General features: G+C 49.6%; 1 protein-coding gene across 3 annotated transcripts in view; it reads left to right on the top strand.

The window, feature by feature from the left end:
* SGSM3 (small G protein signaling modulator 3) overlaps positions 1 to 14662 on the top strand; it is a 51447-nt gene that overhangs the window by 33206 nt on the left and 3579 nt on the right. For 2 of the 3 annotated variants that reach the window (XM_019446974.2, XM_019446975.2), the window contains exons 2-11: positions 7915 to 8034; positions 8474 to 8559; positions 9019 to 9085; positions 11242 to 11450; positions 11529 to 11636; positions 12498 to 12641; positions 12880 to 13075; positions 13464 to 13609; positions 13836 to 14060; positions 14444 to 14498. In XM_019446974.2, coding sequence (XP_019302519.2) covers positions 8028 to 8034; positions 8474 to 8559; positions 9019 to 9085; positions 11242 to 11450; positions 11529 to 11636; positions 12498 to 12641; positions 12880 to 13075; positions 13464 to 13609; positions 13836 to 14060; positions 14444 to 14498 — 1243 coding nt within the window. In that variant the 5' untranslated portion in view covers positions 7915 to 8027. The remainder of the gene's footprint in view (positions 1 to 7914; positions 8035 to 8473; positions 8560 to 9018; positions 9086 to 11241; positions 11451 to 11528; positions 11637 to 12497; positions 12642 to 12879; positions 13076 to 13463; positions 13610 to 13835; positions 14061 to 14443; positions 14499 to 14662) is intronic. The other variant, XM_053895147.1, reaches the window with a different exon arrangement.

Consider the following 14662-nt stretch of genomic DNA (forward strand, 5'->3'; position numbering starts at 1 on the left):
AGATAAATGCTTATTGAGAGACTTCTGAGTGCCAGGGATACAGAGGGAAGCAAGATGCAGTCTAGTTTTGTGGGGTCAGTGGGCCAAAAAAGAAAAAGGGATAAAAATGCTATGGGATAAGTGCTGTGATAGACTTATTCACAAGGCTTTATAGGAGCACAGGGAGAGAACCTCAGCTAAAGGCAGAGAAGAGACATGAAGGTATATTAGTTATCTTGGATGCATACACATCACCCTAAAACTTAGTGGCTTAAAACAAAAATAATCATTTATTATCTCTTACAGTTTCTATGGGTCAGAAATTCAGGAGCATCTTGGTTGGGAGATTGTGGCTCATGAGAGGAGAGAGTCTCTTATGACATTGCTGTTAGATGTTGGGCTGGAGCTGCAGTCATCTGAAAGCTTGGGACTAGGGGATCTGCTTCCAAGGTGGCTCACTTAAGTGGCTTGCGAAGTTGGTGCCCTCTCCATGGGCTTCTTGGGTGTCCTCACAGCATGGCAGCTGACTTCCCCACCGGAGCAGGTAATACAAGAGACCAAGGTGGAAGCTGCAGTGCCATCTATGGCGTATCCTTGGAAGTTATGCATGGTTACTGCTGCTGTATTGATTGGTCTCAGAGGTTAGCTGGAGTTCAGTGTGGAGAGGACCTACACAGGATGTGAATACCAGGAGGTGGAATCATTTGGGGCCATCTTCGAGGCTGGGTTACTACAGAAGGCTTCTTTCTGTAACAAGGTGTTGTTTCAGTCGAGTTGTTATAAATGGGAGTCTACCTGACATAAGGAGAAGACCACTATACACTAAAGAATGGAGACATTTGGGCAGCTGATAGGGTAGACCAGCATCACTGTAGTGTAAGGTAGATGTGGGGAGAGAGAGGTGGAAGCAGGTGGTGTAGGACCTTTGTGTTGTTAGAGAATGTGGCCCTTATTCTAGGTGTGAGTTAAGCAGGAGATCAGGGATCAGATTTACATTTCAGGAAGATAATGTTGGCAGAAGGAAGCAGCTGGAAATAGGAGCCTGGAGCTTGGGGGGAAAGGTGTCCTCAGAGGAAAGAGTGGTTGTGAGGCTTGGACAGCGCATGAGGTTGCCGGAATAGCTCTGAGTAAGGAAAGCAAGGGCCGAGGTGGAGCCCACATACATTTTAGAGGTATGCTGAGGAAGAGAAGCCAGTAAGAAAAACCAGTAAGAATCCCTATGTTTCTGTACCCTACCTTGAGAAAAGTACTCAAAATATTTTCCAATAAAATGTTCATGTACCACTGATCATTTATTGTCTGATTTTTTTATTGAAGTATAGTTGACATACAATGTTATATTAGTTTCAAGCGTACAACATAGCAATTAGACAAGTTGCACGTGTTATGCTGTGCCCACCACAAGTGTAGCTACCATCTGTCATACATCACCATTACAGTACCACTGACTGTGTTCCCTGTGCTGTACTTTTCATCCCCATGACCTGTTCATTCCATAGCTGGAAGCCTGCATTTCCCACTCCCCTTCCCCCATGTTGCCCACACCCCTCACCTCCCTCACCTCTGGCAACCAACAATTTGTTCTCTGTATTTATGGGGTCTGTTTCTGCTTTCTGTCTGTTTGCTTGTTTTGTTTTTTAGAGTCCACATAAAAGTGAAGTCATCTGATATTTGTCTTTCTCTGGCTTATTTCACTTGGTGTAATACCCTCTAGGTCTCTCCATGCTGTCACAAATGGCAAGATCTTATCCTTTTTATGGCTGAGTAGTAGTCCATTGTGTGTGTGCATGTGTGTGAACAGTACATCTTCTTCTTCTTCTTTTTTTTTTTTGGAGACATAGAGCATGAACAGGGGAGGGTCAGAGAGAGGGAAACACAGAATCTGAAACAGGCTCCAGGCTCTGAGCCGTCAGCACAGAGCCCGACGCGGGGCTCGAACTCACGGACCGCGAGATCATGACCCGAGCCAAAGTCGGCCACTTAACCGACTGAGCCACCCAGGCGCCCCTTCTTTTTTTTTTTTTTTTTTAAGAGAGAGAGGGAGCACATATGAGTGGGAGAGGGGCAGAGAGAGAGGGAGAGAGAGAATCCTAAGCAGGTCCATGCCTAGCATGGAGCCTGACACAGGACTTGATCTCATAACCCTGTGATCATGACCTGAGCTGACATCAAGAGTCAGACACCTTAACTGACTGAGCCACCCAGGCACCTCAGTATCATCTTTATCCATTCATCTGTCGATGGACATCTGGGTTGCCTATCTTGGCAATGTAAATAATGCAAATAATGCAGTAAATATAGGAGTGCATATATCTTTTTTTAAAATGTTTTTTAACATTTATTCATTTTTGAGAGACAGAGCACGAGTGGGGTAGGGGCAGAGACAGAGGGAGACACAGAATCTGAAGCACCTTCAGGCTCTGAGCTGTCAGCACAGAGCCTGACGTGGGGCTTGAATCCACGAACTGTGAGATCATGACCTGAGCCGAAGTCGGGCGCTTAACCGACTGAGGCCACCCAGGTGCCCCTGCATATGTCTTTTCAAATGAAATTTTTTGTTTTCTATGGATAAATATCCAGTAGTATAATTATTGGATCATACAGTATTTCTATTTTTAATTTTTTGAGGAACTTCCATACTGTTTTCCACAGTGGCTGCACCAGTTTGCATTTGCATCAATACTGCAGGAGCATTCCTTTTTCTCCACATCCTCGCCAACACTTGTTATTTTTCTTGTCTTTTTGATTCTACCCATTCTGACAGATGTAAGGTGGTATCTCATTGTGGTTTTGATTTACATTTCCCTGATAGTGAGTGATGTTAAGCATCTTTCTGTTTGTCTGTTGGCTGTCTGTATGTTTTCTTTGGAAAAATGTCTATTCGGGTTCTCTGCCCATTTTTAATTCATATTATTTGCCTTTTTTGTGTGTGTTCAGTTGCGCAAGTTCTTGATATGTTTTGGATACTAGCCCTTTATTGCATATATCATTTGCAAATGTCTTCTCTCATTCAATAGGTTGCCTTTTCATTTTATTGATTGTTTGCTGTGCAGTAGTTTTTTATTTTGTGTAGTCCCAATAGTTTTATTTTTGTGTTTGTTTCTCTTACCTCAGGGACCTATCTAGAAAAATGTTATTACTAAGGCCAATTTCAAAGAAATTACTGCCTGTGTTTTCTTCTAGGAGTTTCATGGTTTCATGTTTCACATTTAGGTCTTTAAGATTTTACTTTTTTTTTTTAATGTTTATTTATTTCTTGACACAGAGAGAGACAGAGAGACAGAGCATGAGCGGGGGAGGGGCAGAGAGAGAGGGAGACACAGAATCCTAAATAGGCTCCAGGCTCCCAGCTGTCGGCACAGAGCCCAACCCTGGGGCTCGAACTCACAGACTGTTGAGATTGTGACCTGAGCTGAAGTTGGACGCTCAACCGACTGAGCCACCCAGGCGCCCCTAAGATTTTACTTTTTAAAGCGTCTGTAGTAGCTACATTATCCTCTTACACCAGCCTTTCTTGGACTTCCCTGCCCTTGCACCTCTCCCTCCCAATTAGTTGTTACCAATAGTTTTCGGTTGTCCTATCATTTTTTCACAGAGAAAAACAGCCTTTGGGATCTCAGCCCCTTTAGAATACAAATATTTCTGTTTTTGCTGCTCTGGGCTTTCGTGTTCCTTGGCAAATGTATGACCACCTCTGCAATTGTGGCAACCCTGCTGTATTGTCAAGAAAACTAGGATAGAAGGTCAAGAGTGGAGGAAGGATAAAATCTCCTTCCTAACACACACAGATTTACAGGTTCATCTCAGTCTTTGGTTTGTGAACAAAATTTGCCTTTCAGGAAATTGTAGGATTTGCAAACTAGGGAGAAATATACTGGAGGCAGAGTAAAAAGATTCCTTTAAGCATGTAAATTTAATTAAAAAGAAATCCTTCTGTGGCACCTCAAAGTTGCTTGCATCAATCCTGTTTTTCAAAAGTTTCTTTCTGCCTCTGTACCCCTGTGACAACAGCAGGGCAGCTGGTGACGTGGCTAAGTTCTTAGCTGCTTCCACCAACTCCCAGATGGCTGCTTTCAGGAAGTTGCCATAGTGACCAGAGGCAGGAAAAACCTGCCTGCCCAGCTTAGCAATATCATATCCGGCTTCTACTGGGGACTTGGAGACTCAAGGGCAGTTGGCGGGAGATGTGGCATATGCGTATTATTGCAGAGCCTCTTTAAAGTGTATTTAGAATTTGACCATTTCTTGCCGGTCCCACTGTAGTGAAGCCAACGTCATTCCCACCAGTGGCACTCCTGCCTCTGCACGGCAGCCAGAGAGCTTTTAAAACCTAAGTCAGATTCAGGTTCCCCTCTGCGCAGAACCCTGCTGTGATGTCCCAACTCCCTGAGAATAAGATACAAAGTCTGCACACACTGTCAGGCCCACTGTGACTCCTGCCGTGTCTCCCACTCAGGTTTGCTCTTGCTCTTCCTTCCTGGTCCCCAGCCTGCTGGCTGCCTTGCTTCTGCTTCAGCCTTCCAATTATGTTCCTGCCTCAGAGGCACCAGCTGTTCCTTCTGCCTGTCTCCCTTTTCCCTCAGATAGGACTTGATCCTTCACTTCCTTCTTTAGTCTTTGCTCAGATGTCCCCTTATCCTCAAAAGTTTTTTTCTGACCACTTTATTATACATAGCCTCTCTCTTCTATACTCTCTACACTTTACCTTGATTTATTTTTCTTACAGTACTGAAGTTGTCATGATCTGGCTCCGCTATTTCTGTGTTTTTTGTCTGATTCTCTACTGTAACGTAACAGCTGGGACTTGGGATTTTTGCTGTTGCATCTCAGCCTTTAGAACCATGCCCGGCATGCCCGGGGACGCCTGGTGGCTCAGATGTTAAGCATCCGACTCTTGGTTTCTGCTCAGGCCATGATCTCATGCTTCGTGGGATGAGCCCCGCTCCAGGCTCTAGCACAGAGCCTGCTTGGGATTTTCTCTCTCCCTCTCTCTGCCCCGCCCCCGCTTGTGCTCATTCTCTCTCTCAAAATAAGTAAACTTAAACAAAACAAAACAAAAAACATGCCTGGGTTGTGGTGGTGCTCAGTAAATGCTTGTTGAGTGAATGAATGAGTGGGAGGCAGGTCAAGGTCGGAATTGTCTCCCTGGCTCTCCACAGCTGGAGACAGCTCATTTCCTCCACTGTAAGCAACACCCGCTTCCTTCACACTTTCTCTGTCCCTCCAGAAAAAAACAACCAAATCACTACCTCTGTGGTGTCAGTGATGAGGATGCTGGTGATGATCTAGCTGGTGGCTGTGTGACATCAATGCACCAGGCCAGATGGGAGGTAGCATGGTTTTGTAGGAGGCTACGTTATTGGAGTCTGTTTGGAAAACTGTACGTGGGTCTTTTCTAGGCTAATTTTTTCTGTATAACGAATAGAGGCATCTACTTCAAAACATGTTATAAGGATTAAATGATGACATGATTTTAAAACTTCTCAGTCCCTTTAATGTAAAAATATGTAATGTTCTATCCAGCACAAAACTCTGATTGAAACCAGGCCCTACATATCTGTTACACTGAAGGAAGACATTCAGTTCTCATTACCGTCCTTGCGCAGAACAGGCAAGCCTAGGACAGCTGACCTGTTAGGGAAGCAGGTTCTGCCATCTGGCCCTCAGTGGAGCTTGTCTGGAAGCAGCTCTCCCAGTTGGGCAGCAAGGCCTCCCTGATGGGCATTTAGGCCAAATGTGGCATGGTCAGGGTGAGTCTGAGGCAGGGGTGGAGGTTAGTGACCAGTTGAGCTGCACTTACTAGCTACGAGATGACTCTTGCCCCCAGATTTGCAGATAGGTCTTTGAAGAGAATGGGGACTTTTTTCACATGGCCACTGTGAGCATAGGCTCGAGCTAAGGACCTATGGGGTGATGTTTTCTCAAAAGTTCCCTTTGCTTTTCTTTTTTGCTTCTTTCTCAGTCACCTGACCCTTCTGGCCTACCAGAATTCTGTGGCAGAGAGTCTGGAGAAGTTCTGTGGGCCAGAACAGCAATGGCCACCTGAAAAATTGACAAAAGCAGATGTTTCTTTTAGGTCTGGGTCTGGGTGAACATGATTTAAAAAACTGGAAGGCAGCTTGTCCTAAAATATTTCAGCCACCTCTCCGTATTGCTACTTCCTTTTTATTTCACAGAGTCCAAGCCTTTCATTCCATAGTTGGAATTAAAGGCTTCATATTCAGAAAAGGCTGAAGAAGCTATTCCAGAAACTGCATTTCTGTTGAAGCTCAAGTAATAACAGATTCTTTTTAGATCTAATAGGAGCAGGTTAGAAATGGGAAGTGAGAAATTGAGAGGACACGCCAGACAATGGCTTTTTCTTATTTTTAAAAATTGAAATATAATTCACATGCTATAAAATTTACCATTTTTAAAGTGTACAGTTCAGTGGTTTTAGTGTTTCTTACTGTTGTGCAACTGTCCCCACTATCCCATTCCGGAACATGTTTCTTCTCCCCAAATGGAAACCCTGTTAGTGGTCACTCTGCAGTCCCACTGCTCCCCCCATCCCCAAGCTTGGCACTCACTACCCTATTTTCTACCTATGAATTTGCCTTTTCTGGACATTTCACTTGAATAGAATCCTACAGTATTCATTGTCTTGTGAGCGGCCTCCTCACTGAGCATAATATTCTCATGGTTCGTTGATAGGGCCGCACGTATCAATACTTCACTTTCCTTTTTACAGCTAAAGAGTTTTCTGTTGTATGGACAGTCCATACATTTTGTATAGCCATTTGCCAGTTGGATTTTTTCTCCTTTTTGGCTAAAATGAATAATGCTGTGGTGAACATCCGTGTACAAGTTTCCGGGTGGACATGCTTTCATTTCTCTTGGGTGAATAACTATAGGAGTGGAATTACTGGTCATGTGGGAACTCCGTGTTTACCTTTTTGACAAACTGCCAGACTGTTTGCAACAGCAGCTGCTTAATTTTATATTTTAAGTCCCACCAGGGATGTGTAAGGTTCCACTTTCTCCACGTCCTTGTCAGCACTTTCTTTTTGCTACAGCCATCTTAGTGGGTGTGAGGTGGTATCTCATTAAGGTTTTGATTTGCATTTCCCTGATGAGCAGTGATATCCAGCGCCTTTGACTTGCTCTTTGGCCACTAACATCTCTTTTTGGGGGAAATGTATATGTGGATCTTTTGCCCATTTTGTCTTTTTTATTGTTGAGTCCTCATTTTGTGAGAAGGCAATAAAAGGGAGGGAGGCAGGAGTTTCAGTGGCAGCAGGAGAGATCTAAATTAGACTGTGGTCTCTTGGTTTCCCAGCTGCAAGGCTGGTGACAAATACGGTAAAGCTGGACGGCTGGATGATGTTGTAAATGTCAGTATTGAGGTGAATTAGAGGCATTGATCCAGAAGCTAATTTGTGTTCTACTGAATGGTTCCTCAAAGATTCTGGCTTGGGGAAACTTATTCATGGAGGTTTGGGTGGTGGCTGGTTTTCTCTTTTCTCTTTTCTCTCTCTCTTCTCTTCTCTTCTCTTCTCTTCTCTTCTCTTCTCTTCTCTTCTCTTCTCTTCTCTCTTCTCTTCTCTTCTCTTCTCTTCTCTTCTCTTCTCTTCTCTTCTCTTCTCTTCTCGGAAGAAATATGTACCTGAGCCTAGGGCATCCGGAAGTCTGTATATAGGATTCACTCCTTTAACAACAATGGGAACTGAGTGGACACTCCCCTTGGCTCACAGAACTGTTGAAAACATCAACAGCTGCTTCAGAACATATCCTGTGTCCTCTCTCAGATGAAATGGTCAGAATAGGAACCTTTTCTTTCAAGTGTGACTTTTCCTTCTCACTGCCCCTCAGCCAGGAAAATCACAGTGGTGGGTAGAAAAGACACCCAGCAGAGGGGCTGCATTAGAATGACTTTCCCCTCTGCTCTCCTTCTAGGGCAAATGTTTCTGGACCAGATGAAGCCTGAGGAGCCTTCCAGCTGTATGATAATAGGCTAGGAAGCCTTCTGAGTGTGGATTTGCTGAAGACTTGCCCTGCCTCTCTGCACAATGTCAGGTGGGAGGCAGGCCCGGGGCTGGAGATGGGTGAGAGGCTGCCCAGAGGGAGGGGAGGGTCTCACTTGGGAGGGCCATCCAGTGGAATGGAAACAGGCAGACCTTTGAGGGTAAGAGTGGGAGAAAGGAGGAGGTCCTCCTGCGGGTCATATAAGATTACCATAACTTTGCTCAGATCTCCAGTATCCCCGAACCTCACACTTGGGTGGAGGAAGAGCCAAGGAGATGAAATTTGGTTATGTTTTGTAACATGTGGCGCTTTTTCTTTTCCTTCCTCCAGAAAGTTGCTCATCTAGGTCTCTTCCCCTCCCTCACCATCCCACTTCAGATGGTGCGGTCCCTTTGCTGTTGGGGGGAGTGGGGGAGATCCCAACTTGAATTTTTCCCCGGAATGCTCTGAATTTTCTTCATCTCCTATTCCTGGTCCTCCTCGATTTTAGGAAGCCACACACCTTCTGCCAGTGGCCCCTTCTCAGCCCTGACTCCAAGCATGTGGCCCCAGGAGATCTTGGCCAAGTCCACGCAGGTACAGCTCTGCTCCCAGGCTGTGGCGCCAAAGGGAACCTACTGCTGTAGCTTCCTGGGAGTGGGTAGCCACACCCCTGTGGTCATTCAGGCTCAGAAGCCACCATCAGACATGGCAGCTCTATGTCCTCTGGGAATCAGTCATTAGGTCGGAGGAAAAGTATTATGGCATCGTGTGTCCAGTGTTATCAGGATGCAGAGATGCATAAAATCTGTTTCTTACCCTGATCTTATTATCTTTGACCTCTAAGAAGAACAAGGAAAATGCTAGGCCAGTTTGAGAGGGTGGTGGCCCCTGTAGCTGAGTGATAACCACAGAGGCTTCAAGGAAGGGTGGCCTTCGATCTGAGTCTTGAATGCCAGTAGAATTTCAACAGACAGCAATGTAGGTGGCATTTTATAGAATTTGTGGTGCCAGACCTGTGGCCATACAACTGACTCTTCCTCACCGTGGTTCTAGAAGGAAGAGTCAGTGGAGCAACCAGAGTTCTTCTACGATGAGTTCGGTTTCCGCGTGGACAAGGAAGGTAAGATGGAGCCCCTGGTGTAATCTTGCTGGTGTCTCTTGTAATCTTGTTGGCGCCTGGAGCTCCAGCTCTGGTGACTCTCACTGTGCAGCTGTGACCCGGGCTCTGGGTGTTTCACCTGCTTCTTCATCAATGGTGCTGCATGCTGTTATAAGTATATGGAAACTTCTGATTTTTTAAAATTTAGATTAATTTTATTGATCTGCACATCTGATAATAAAAGCAATAATGTTCATTTAGTGAAGTTGAAAAATACAGCAAAGTATAAAAATAAAAACAAAGTGACTCCTAATCCCACAACCTAAATATAATTGCTGATATTTTAGTTTATTCCTTTCCTGGTTTTGTGTGTGTGTCTTTATATACTTTTCATAACTAAAATTATGTCATCTATTCATTTTTTATATTGCTTGTATAGCATTCCTTCTGTTAGTTAAGACTTATTTTTTTTAAGTTTAGTGTGTGTGTGTGTGTGTGTGTGTGTGCGCCCGCCCGCGTGCACACACGCAAGGGAGGGGCAGAGGGAGGGACAAAAAGAATCCTAAGCAGGCTCCACATTGTCAACGCAGAGTCTGATGCAGGGCTTGAACCCATGAACCATGGGATCATGACCTGAGCCAAAATCAAGAGTCAGACTGAGACACCCAGGCGTCCCAGGACCTCTTTAAAAGCATTTTTTTCAGTGGTTGCATTATATGCCATTATAATGGATTTATCATAACATTTTATAACTACTCTTATGTAAGTGGGCTCCTAGGCCATTTCCATTGTTTTCTATTCTAAATACACCTGTTGGTTCCCAGGCGGGCTGTCAGGAAGGCTGTCTGCCCGAACCCAGGCCACCCTAGCTCAGGCCAGCACTAGCCCTGCAGGAGTTTACTGGGCTGAGGCCAGTCCTCTTCAGGTCGCTCATGTTCCAGTTCTGACACAAGTTTTCCTTGTTCTCTGGTTTGCAGGCAGATACATGAAAGTTAAAACCCAGGCCTGTGAGGAACACAGGGAACTCTCTAGCATAATGGAAATGATGGGGACCACATTGAGACATTTGTTTATTGATACTCACCAAAGTATACACTTAAAATTTGTGCATTTTGCTGTGTGTATGTAAATTCTCGAATGGTGAAGTTTTGGAAAGCTGAGGCTGAGGGCGAGGCTTTACAATGAGTGAGAACAAGGATCTTTGTAAGGCTGACGCTCCCTCGTGTTGCCTGGTGCCCACAGGAGCTTTGTCAGTGTTCACGTGACCATTTTAGGGGCCGTCCGCGGGTTGTCCACCCTCCACTGCTGCCTCCCCAGTGCCTCGAACAAAACCAAAGGTGGTCTTGGCCTTGTGGAATTCCCAGGCAGCAAACAAATACATGCATGCTGGGGGCAAGAAGAACTCTGAAGAAATCTGGGGCTGTGGAGAAGGGAGGTGGATTGTGTGTTAGGCGATGAAGGAAGGCTTCTCCAAGGGAAGACATTTGGATGGAGACTAGAAGGAAGTGAGGCAGTGAGCATAGCCGGGGGAGGGAATAAGAAGGACAGAGATCCTGAGCTGGCAGTGGACTTGGTGAGGAATAGCGGGAGCCAAGGGAGCAAGAGGAGAGCAGTAGGCGATGAGGACGGAGGGGCCAGGCTGAAGAGATGTGGTCACCGAGCCTCGTAAGGCCTCTCGTCCGAGTGAGCAGAGTAACGTGGTCTGACTTGTGTCTGACAAGGGGCACTCGGACTGCTGAACACCTTTAGGGAGGCAGGGGTGGAACCAGGCGAGTGAGAAGGCCTCACGATGGCCCAGATGGAAGTCAATGACTTGGTCAAGGGCCATATCAGAGGTGGTAGAAGTGGTGAGAATCTGCCAACATATTTTGCCTGTGGGTTGAATGTGGGAGTAAGTTGAGCTGGAGCCAGAAGGGCTTCTGAGATCTAAGCCTGAGCATCTGGAGAGTGGAGGGGGGGTGTCTTTGGATCTGGGAGGGACTGGCCAGGGGCAGGTTTGAGAGAGAAATTAAAAAGCTCGCATTTGCTCGTGAGGATGCCTATTGGACATGCACCTGGAGCCACAGGAAGCTGTTGGAAACGTGGCTCTGGATTTCATTGGCCAGATCTGGGCACTGGACCTAAAGCCCAGGGCCTATCCCTGCTCACCGCTGCATCTCCCGGCTCTATCCTGGCAGACGGTGCCAACCCCGGTTCCGGCAGGCCGTCAGGTGTGTCTCTGATGGAGGACCCTCCACAGAGACTGCGCTGGCAGGCCCACCTGGAGTTCACCCATAACCATGACGTGGGGGATCTCACGTGGGACAAGATTGCTGTCTCTCTGCCCCGCTCTGAGAAGCTTCGCTCCTTGGTGCTGGCGGGCATCCCACACAGCATGAGGCCACAGGTGAGGTGGCGAGGGACCTGCAGAGGGCCCGCGGGGGTTCAGGTGTCCCACTGGATGCTCATGGAGGCTCCCCCTCAGCTGTGGATGCGGCTCTCTGGGGCCCTGCAGAAGAAGAGGAATTCCGAGCTGTCCTACCGAGAGATGGTGAAGAACAGCTCCAACGATGAGACCATTGCTGCCAAACAGGTGAGGCTGGGACGGCACCAGGGGCCCTTCAGAAAGTGCTTTCTGGTCAGAAACTACGTGTGGGCCTGCAGGAGGGCGGTAAGCCGCCTGGGGTTACGGGGACCCACCCTGTTGGTCTGTCCTTGGCAGGGGTGGCCCAGGAGAGCAGGCAGCTGTGTGGCGGCCCTTCCACTCACAGACATGTGTCTGGAGCAAGCCTGTACTTCCTGGGTCCCTGTAGGCAGAAGGGACCATTGTTAAAAGATGACCAAACCTGGGTGCACATTAGGATCACCTGGAGACTTTTTATTCTTTAACAATGTTTATTTTTGAGAGATAGTTTATGCAAATGTGCATGCACATGCACACACACAGGCATGTGTGCTCGGGGGAGGGGCAGAGAGAGGAAGAGAGAATTCCAAACAGGCTCCACACCATGAGCACGGAGCCCAGTGCGGGGCCCGATCCCATGAACCGTGAGTGAGATCATGACCTGAGCCAAAATCACGAGTCAGGTGCTTAATTGATGGAGCCACCAGGCACCCCTCACCTGGAGATTAGTATAGATTTCCGGGCCTCATTCTAGAGATTCTCATTCTGTGATTCTGGCTTGAGGCCCAGGGATGTGTCGTTCTGTTTTTGTAAGATCCCCTGGTGAATCTGGTGGTATCAGGTACACACTAGCTGAGCTCTAATCCTGAAGGAAGCACATACGCTTTGACCCAGAGCATTAGGAACCCTCATTCTGGGTGAGCCTGCCTGGGGTTTGTCTGACACGGAGGTCTCCCAGCCTCCCTCACAGGGTGGTGCCTTAGGTGTCACCAGTGTGGAGGGTGCGGGCCTGCATCTCACAGGGCCTCGTTGTGGGTGGGCTGCTGGCAGATCGAGAAGGACCTGCTCCGCACCATGCCCAGCAACGTCTGCTTCGCCAGCGTGAACAGCATCGGGGTGCCCCGCCTGCGCAGGGTTCTCCGGGCGCTGGCCTGGCTCTACCCAGAGATCGGCTATTGCCAGGGCACGGGCATGGTGAGCACATCCTGGAGGGGGAAGGGGGTGTCCCCGCACTGGCGAACAGTGCCGTCCTGGGCAGTAGGATGGGTGGTAGGGCTGGAGGTGGGGGCCCCGCGGAGGGCCGGGGCTGCCAAGTATGTTGGTTCCAACCCCGAGGAGAGCGCGCGGTCTACGATGGGACCTCCGGGGCCGTGCCGCTTCTAGTTCACATGGAGACCCGGGTAGAGGCCCCTTGTCCCCCTGCCCTGGCCAGGTGGCTGCCTGCCTTCTGCTGTTCCTGGAGGAGGAGGATGCTTTCTGGATGATGTGCGCCATCATCGAGGACTTGCTCCCCGCCTCCTACTTCAGCACCACCCTGCTGGGAGTCCAGACAGACCAGCGGGTCCTGCGCCACCTCATCGTCCAGTACCTGCCTCGCTTGGACAAGTTGCTCCAGGAGCACGACATCGGTAAGGGCCAGCACCCACCCTCTTCTCTGGGGTTGGGGGTCCTGTGTCCCTCTCAGGTATCACAAGTCTGAGGTCCCCAGATGCAGCCAGCAGCGGACAGGGCAGCCAACTGCGTTGGGAGGAAGGCTCCCACCTGGTGATGGCTGAGCCTAGACCCAGCACATCACAGTCTCTGTCGTGCTCTTGTTCTCTGGCAGCCTGTCTCGTCCCTCCCCTTGGAGTGGTCAAGGCTCTTGCTGCTCTGTGGGAGCTACCCTCCAGCTTCTCCCCAGCTTGTGTGCCTGGGAGCCCCCACCCCCCCCCACCCCCCCGCCTTTCATTCCATCCCCTGCTGGCTGTGCTGCCCATCCCTGGTCCCAGCCACAGGGGCTCCCGTCTGTGTCCACAGAGTTGTCTCTGATCACGCTGCACTGGTTCCTCACGGCCTTCGCCAGCGTGGTGCACATCAAGCTGCTGCTGCGCCTCTGGGACCTGTTCTTCTACGAGGGCTCCCTGGTGCTGTTCCAGACCACGCTGGGCATGCTGCGGCTCAAGGTGCTGCTGTAGCCCCGTCCCCACTGGGGCCGGACGCAGATGCTCTGGCACCCCTCCTCTGGGGGCCGAGTGGGGTTCAGCCTTCAGCTTCCTGTGGCCTGAGCACCGGCCCCTCCTGAGAGGCCCACGGTGGGGCCAGACCTGAGGACAGTGAGCAGGGTCAGCTCACGGGCCTGACGTTGGCAGTGACGCTCCCTCCCCCCACTCCTTCCCTCGTGTGGCTCAGGAGGAGGAGCTGATCCAGTCCGAGAACTCGGCCTCCATCTTCAACACGCTGTCAGACATCCCTTCGCAGATTGAGGACGCGGAGCTGCTGCTGGGGGAGGCCATGCGGCTGGCTGGCTCCCTCACGGACGTGGCCGTGGAGACGCAGCGCCGCAAGCACCTGGCCTACCTCATTGCGGACCAGGGCCAACTCCTAGGGACCAGTGCCACCACCAACCTGTCACAGGTGGGCCCATGAGGAAGGAGGCCCTACCTCACCCCCAGCGTGGGGGTCCTCGAGGAAGCCCGAAGTGAGAGAGGCTGCAGGGAACCCGCCAGCCCTTCCTTGCTCTGCTGCCCCCTCCCCAGCCCGGCACCCGGGGCTTGGCCCAGTCAGACCACAGCTGTGGAATGACCCGCTGCCCTTGGCCTTCTGTGCATCTCTGCTGTGACCTGCCGTTTGGCTGTGTGGCAGACCCAGCTTTGAACCGACTGCATTTCTGATGCTCAGAGCCGGCTGCGGAGGCCATTTCAGATGAGGTGGCACAAGTGAGATGTTGGCCCCAGGAGGAGCTCGGTTAGCTTCACCACCCCTGCCGGCTGCCGCTGACCCACACTCCCTGCCTGCAGGTCGTGCGGCGCCGGACCCAGCGGAGGAAGTCTGGCATCACCTCCCTGCTCTTTGGTGAGAACTGCCATGGCTGCCGGTGCCAGGCTGGGTTCAGGGACTCCTTCCCTGCCTGCGAGTTCCAGCTTGTGGCTCCCAGCGCCCCAGCAGGGCAGGGTGGCGGTGTAGACCGGGAGGCGTCTGTCCTCAGACCCCCACGTGGACCCTGAGCATCCTTGGGG

Source organism: Panthera pardus, unplaced genomic scaffold (assembly GCF_024362965.1).
Source record: "Panthera pardus isolate Hobbes unplaced genomic scaffold, ASM2436296v1 HiC_scaffold_6, whole genome shotgun sequence".
NCBI classification, from domain to species: domain Eukaryota; kingdom Metazoa; phylum Chordata; class Mammalia; order Carnivora; family Felidae; genus Panthera; species Panthera pardus.